At 43.2% G+C, this 7,221-nt stretch overlaps 1 protein-coding gene across 1 annotated transcript in view; it reads right to left on the reverse strand.

The window, feature by feature from the left end:
• LOC103605990 (band 4.1-like protein 4B) overlaps nucleotides 1–7,221 on the reverse strand; it is a gene marked incomplete at both ends in the record, with an annotated part of 97,451 nt that overhangs the window by 54,037 nt on the left and 36,193 nt on the right. The window contains one exon of the mRNA XM_008590586.1: nucleotides 3,111–3,175. Within this exon, the coding sequence (XP_008588808.1) occupies nucleotides 3,111–3,175 (65 nt within the window). The remainder of the gene's footprint in view (nucleotides 1–3,110; nucleotides 3,176–7,221) is intronic.

Raw genomic sequence — 7,221 nt, forward strand, 5'->3', positions numbered from 1 at the left:
AAAAAAAAAAAACACCAATGGGGCAACGCCCATCCTAGCCTACATTATGGAATGCTTTGGCACAACTTCAACAAACCCTTACATGCTTTAATTTGAGCCATTAATGCATCTCGATTGCATGTTGCTTTTTGAAAGAGTGAAGTCTAAAATCAACCCCCTAATTCTGACAGTGTGTATTCACAATGATGCCTTCTGAAATCAAGCAAATTAGCAGCACCAATCATTAAAACATTAAAAATTATTCTTATATTTGAGCAGCAAATTCTATCAAAACAGATGCTACTCAATTTATGATTAGTACAATCACTAAAATTCAAAGTGACTAAACTGCTTTAAGAGATGAAATTAAAAGTCTCCCTGTATTTATACACCATCTAATAAGTTATATACTTTAGCTTCTGAAAAGGGTAACCCTCTGTCACAGAAGGGGATATTGCAGTTTGCTTATGAGACTTAGCTTGCATGTGTATCCTTGGGCTAAAAAAAGTAAATTTTAATATGTTGCAAAATTTTAGAGTTGGAAAGGATCTTAGAGATCACTTAATACAACCTGCTCTTTTCAGACGGGAAAAAATGGGACCAAGAAAGGGGAAATGACTCGTCCAAGGTCACACAATGGCAGAGGCTGGACCCTAGCAATCTCAATCCCTACAAGGGTACTACAAGCTGAGCTATCTTCCCAAACTTTTCTGGTTTTACTTGGTCCCATTATTAAATAACAAAGAATATCAGGTACACAGCAATATGATAAACATAGATTTTTACTCCAACGTTAAAATCAGAATATCAAAATGATTCCTGAGCCTTTAACTACCTTCATTTTATTGAGAATGCAGTCAGCAGTAAATTATGACTAGCTCTCGTGGTTATCTTCAAATATTTACACAGACACTGAAAACACCTATTCCTTAAAGACACTTGTACAAACACATCCATGTGAGGCCAAGGCACTTTTCATGGAATGCAATGAAACCATGATGGTGAATGGAAGTAAGATGCTTCAGTCTCTCAAAGTGCAGTCATGAGTTTATCTCGATACATCACACTGTGCATCCCTCCTAAGTTCTTCTGGTTCTGGTCGTGGACATAATCAAAACGGCTGTCATCTCCACTGGCCGATGCTTTCCAATGCGACCTGTCATCCTGAAAGGATGGCCTGTTTTGTTTGCAGAGTGAATGGTTAGTGGGAAGATGGAAGACAATTCAGAAATGTGAGTGAAACATAGCACAAAAGAAATGGGCAGGGGAAACCATGAACCACATGCATGGGGATGGCTTACAAAAGGAAATGAATGGATTTTCTACTTCGATATTTAAAAAATTCAGATGCAGATCATGTGTCAACTTCCAAGTACAGAAAAGCTCTGGCTACAAGCAAGCCATCATTTCTCAAAGGGGTGTGTCTGATGGTCAAGTCAGTCTGGGGAAAGCTAGGTGAAAGTGAAAAAGGTCCTTTTGCTAAGGGACTTATCAGAGATTTTATCATGCTAATGTCACTGTGAATGTCTTAGGCAGCATGTGTCAAAAAGGTTGGACCAACGAACTCTCCTTTTATGGAGTATCTCTGATGGGCTTGGTAATACACAAAATGCTGGGCCCCACCCCAGAGATTGTGACCCACTAGGTCTGGGAAGTTGCTGAGATTTGCATTAACAAGCTCTCAGGTGATGCTAGGCTGCCAGTCAGCAGGGCCACCTAAGAGCAGCACTGCTTGCAGCTTTCCTTAGAATCCCTGTGGTGAAAAGTGGGGCTAGGTCATGCCTTGGGAGGAAACTAATATGATAAAATAGGCAATAAGAATAACATTTTATGAAAGCAATGTCAATGAAAATAGCATTTCTATAAATCTCTCCTGTTTCTCATGTCTGGAAAATAAAGTACCTCTGAAATACTGAAAGTTTTAGAATTCTGACTCCACTAATCTAACTTGCTTTAAAAAGTAACATGAATATCGAGTGTTTAAAATAAAATCACTTATTATATACAGGATCCCCTACAAACGTGTATGTGGCTTGCTCTAAACAGATTTATTTCCATCACTCCATTCTTCATACTTTCTCACAGATAAAGGCTAGCAACCTCACCTTTATGCAATTGAATTCACCAACTATGTTTCTGAAATAGCTTCATGCATAAACACCAATTAAGACTGATCTAAAATTCAAATGTGAAAGGGACGTTTGCTTTCACAAAGCTAGCATTAAAAAAACTTTCAATCCCAGCTATAAACACTGTATAGCAGATGCCAGTTTACTTAGGAGGACTGCAGTAGGTTGGGGCAGGGTGCTGTAAACAATAGCTCTTAAGCCAAATCCCACTGTTTTGGTAAATACGTTTTATTGGAACACGGCCATGCCCTCTCATTTATGTAGTCTATGATGGCTGTTTTTAAGCTACAATGGTAGAGTTGAGTAGTGGTGACATCAACCACAAAAGCAAAAATATTGACTATCTGGTCCTTTATAGTAGTGGTAACATCAACCACAAAAGCAAAAATATTGACTATCTGGTCCTTTACAGAAAAAATTTACTGATCCCTGGGTTTAGGGGAAAAAAATTCCATTGCCGTAAAAAGCAAACCCACCCCTGAGTAGTGGTGACATCAACCACAAAAGCAAAAATATTGACTATCTGGTCCTTTACAGAAAAAGTTTACTGATCCCTGGGTTTAGGGGAAAAAAATTCCATTGCCGTAAAAAGCAAACCCACCCCTGAAAAAAACAATCCATTAAAAAGACCCACAATAACAAAAATCCCCAAGCTTTAGTCACATTTTAAGTAAACAAATTCCCAAGATAGGAAAATGTTACTTAGAAATTTTAAGTTAACATCTCGCATACAAAACCAAACTAAAAATATATGAGGTTAGAATGATTAAAAAAAAAAAAAAAAAACAGTTCATTTTTATTTCATGAGCATACCTTTAGTAAGTCCAGACCCATGGCTGGCTTCCTTTGCTTTGCAAACTATTTATCTCTGCCACAACAACACAGCCCTTAAGAGTTGCTTCTGATGCAGACTTTCAATTCCTAACTAAACAGAATTTGAACTTTTCTGGAGAAGGGAGAGCTTTCAAGGACAGGTGCAGCTCTGTGAGCCCAGGCACTTACCTGACGTTTGGAGAGTGAGGACACCACCGGGGCTGGCTGGGGTGGATGTTTGGATGATATTGAGGCTGGGAAGAAAACACCATGCTGATTATTTGACGACCTTTGCATTTCAATGGTCTTCATTCACTTTCTCTTTTACTGGCATCCACCTGAAGGGCTGAGGGGACTGTGAACAGAAAGGCTGTACCTAAGCCCTGGCTGGGGGGTGGATGTTTCCCAGGACGATCGTGTTTCCCCCACTGCCAAAGGCTGGGGGGCTGGAACTCAGTGCCTGGTTCACAAAGCACCATCCTAAGCCCTGGCTGGGGGGTGGATGTTTCCCCCACTGCCAAAGGCTGGGGGGCTGGAACTCAGTGCCTGGTTCACAAAGCACCATCTCTAGGGGCGGCCCCCCTGTGAAGGGGCTGGGAAGAAAGGTGACAGCATCTGCCTTGAAAAGGGTCACCCAGAGTACCCAAGACAAGCAATATTTGTGTCTCCCAAGGCAACAGGCGGAAAGTGCCAGAAAGACAGGGAGAGTGGGAGGCGATTTTCCTCTCCAGAAACAATTTTTGTCACTGCTGAAAATGACAACTGTGTGTAACAGTTAGATCCGAACACAAAGACTAGATGGGGACAGTAAGTAAGGCAGCAGGGCATGCGTGAATTTTTCTTCTTTTCCCCTGGTTTAAACAAGAAAAATAATGTTCTAAAAGGCAATCCAAAATAGAATACCCAAACAAAAAACCACCCAGAGTACTTATTACTCCGATAAAACAGGAGGGAGCGAGGGAGGGAGCAAGAAAGGAAGGAAGCTGTCCACTTTAAGATGAGAAAACAGGTCCAGACCAGAGACTCCCGGAAGAACCAGGGTGAAGACAGGCCAGGCGGGCTGGGTAGCAGCTGCCTTTCCACTTCTGGCCTGCAGAGGGCAGTGGTCCTAGACATGGCCAGAAGCCACGGGGCTTCTCCCGGCTAAACTTTCTATGGGGCAAATTAGGCCCTCCTGACATTGAAGTCACTACAGTCTTGCCACCATCACTCTCTTAACTATTTCTTCCCCTCCTTCTCCTGCTGCTATGGTTAATAAGCAGTAGCCTGCTCTCTGTTATAGAACATTCTCAACAATTCTGTTCATCCCATTTTCATGGACCTGAGACGCCCTCCCTGCCTGTTCTGTATTCCAGTGGCCTTCCTTTTCTCCTTCAAAGACGCCTGTCAGCAAGCTGGGTCTGCAGCCCCCAAAAGGACATGCTGCAGGAAAAAGGAATCTGCAGAAGATATTTCAGTGGCAGAATCTGAGAACTGACCAAAGTTTTTTATATCTCCCTGATGCAATCTCTTCATATTTCTCTCTTTTAGGAAGATACAGAAACCCACGAAGTTTGGATGACCTGGCCAAAGCCAAACTGTTCCAGGTGTTTTGGTTACACACCCAGGCCCAAAATGAGGTACACTCACCAGATCTTCAACCAAAGAGAATGACTAGCCTAGAACTGGACCCTCTATTCTTTTCTCTGTTTTCAAACACAACCAAATCAGATTCATCAGAGGGAGGTGGGAAAACTTATCCACAGACCTAGAAAAAGATTCCAGAAACTTCCTTAGTCTCCTCTGGTAATTTATTCACATTCTTAACTGTCAGGGAGTATTGTGATGTTAAAGAAGCAGTTATATTCCCCTGGGGACAACTGGAAATGTATGTGTGCATTTTTGCTTGTCACAATAATACAGAAAAGGGAAGCTAAGCATCCTGCAATTCCAGGGACAGTCCCAAACAATGAGGAATGGTCCCTTCTCAAACGCCAGTAGCATCGTCATCAAGAACACAGCAATCCATCCTTTGCAGTTGGCTGACCTTTCTGTGCTGTGAGTGAGACAAATTCCGCAACACCATCCTCCCCAAAACCCTCCCCATCATTCAGGCGCAGATCACACCACTTCTCAGGACACTCTCTTCCCGGTCAACTTACTCCCAAATCTTGATAGAGCAACACGGGACCTCTAAGATTGGCAAGGTGCAAAGGACCGGTTGTTGCCAAAGATGTTGAGAGCACAAGGTCTAGATAACAGCTGCTGTAGGTCTGATTTCAGCCATCGCCTGGACACTCACTCTAAGCAGAGAAGGCACGGTGAGAACACACCTGCACGGTGGAGGGGAGAGGGCTGGCAGCGCTGAGCTGAGGCTGCTTTATTCTAATCTTTTCTCCTTCAAGCACTGATCACCCATCAACAACCTCTCCCTTTTCCTACCTCTCCCCTTTCCTCCCTTTTCAAAAATACCCCGACAAAAAACACACTGAAAAAGAAGATTCAAGAACCCAAGGAAGGCAAGGAGAGTGGGAAATCGGACTTCCCCCAACCAAGCTCGAGCACTTTTTACTTGTTATTATTCCCTAAAACCTGGAAGTCATTTTCAGGTTCTGCACACTGGGAATATGATTTCATGTATGGAAGTCAATTATCACAAAATTCTTCTGAAACACAATTTGGAAAATTCATAGAGATATACATTGAGATCTCACCGCCACCTAAGGAATTAATGTCTACAGTAATGAAAGATCAAGAAAGGGGATAATTAGAATAAGCTTCCAAGGCAAAACTGTTTATGGAATAGCTTCATTACTAGGGCACAGAAAGCCAGGAAATCAGTGTCCCTTGGACATTCACACCCACCCAGGACAAGAGAGTAGGCTCCAAGTTAGAAGTTCTCAGACACTCAGGATGCTGCTTCTAAGCACAAACAAAAGGCCACCTAGGAAGTAAGGCACACATCAGTCCAGGGTTCCCCGCCTGGCGGCTCATTAGAACCACCCTGGGAGCTCTAAAGATTACTGATGCCCAGAACCTACCCCCTGGAGTTTGATTCAATCTTTCGGGGATGAGGCCCAAGCATTGGTTATTTTTTCAAAGGAGGCACACATCAGTCCAGGGTTCCCCGCCTGGCGGCTCATTAGAACCACCCTGGGAGCTCTAAAGATTACTGATGCCCAGAACCTACCCCTGGAGTTTGATTCAATCTTTCGGGGATGAGGCCCAAGCATTGGTTATTTTTTCAAAGGTGGGCAATTGTTTTAATGCACAGTGGGGTTGAGAACCACTGGTGCTGGTGGCTTCCAATGGAGAAGATCGGAGAAGGCACTGTGGAGGAGGTGGCTCCTGAGTTGGTTTTAAAAGATATTTTAATGTACAGATAGAAGGCGAAGGAATTCCAGGCAGACGGGCATGGGCGAGGGAGCAGTGGGAAGACATCACGGGCAGCAATTATGCAATTCCCTGAGAACTGAACATATGGCGTGTGACAGGAGCAGCAAGAAGTAAATGCAGGGAAGTCAGAGTCAGGGAGTTAAAGGCTGTGGACAGCCAGAAAGAGCCACTCACAGTGGCTTACGAGGGACGTACTGGATCCAGGCTGGGCTGCAGACTACACCTTTCATGCTACTGAGAGCGTTGGTAGTAGCAGGTGGGTGGGCAGGCCGGCAGGTGGCACAGGTGAAAGAGCAGAACACCAGCCTTGAAAACACATCTGTGCTCCTGAAGACAATGGGCCCAGCACCGTGCTTTACAAAGTGGGTTCTAGAAACCACTGCCCCATTGATGTTAACGGGTTCACAACCAAAAAAAAAAAAAAGGAAGGCAGGGCTATTTTTTTACAGGGTGGGGGATGGATACTGAAAAGATTTTGGGAAATGCCGGATTAAAGAAAATGAAACGTGTCTTTCTTGCAGGATTTCTTAGTACATTTGACACCCTAGTGGACACTGTAAAATCCAAGGGAAATGAAGGATTCAACATTTCTCAAACATTTGACCAAAATATCCTTCCCTGGAGGCACATCTCAAGGGACTGGTGTTCCCTGGGTCTAGAACACACTGAGAAAAAGCTGCCTCATTTGAATGCTGCTAAGAGGTTGTGTTTGACCACCTGGAAACTTAAACGTATATCTCTGACACTTGCCAGCTGACAAGGTTAAGAAAAACAGGCAGTTCAGATGCTTAAGAGGAAGCAGGGGTCAGGAAGGAAGGGTTTTCCTCCTCTTGTTTTCTCAAAAAAACATGCATTGTTATTATTTCTTTAAAATCTGATTATAAGCATTATGACTGCTTAATGTGGAAAATTTAAGAAAACCTTT

This window comes from Galeopterus variegatus, unplaced genomic scaffold (genome assembly GCF_000696425.1).
Source record: "Galeopterus variegatus unplaced genomic scaffold, G_variegatus-3.0.2 Scaffold6218, whole genome shotgun sequence".
Lineage (NCBI taxonomy): Eukaryota > Metazoa > Chordata > Mammalia > Dermoptera > Cynocephalidae > Galeopterus > Galeopterus variegatus.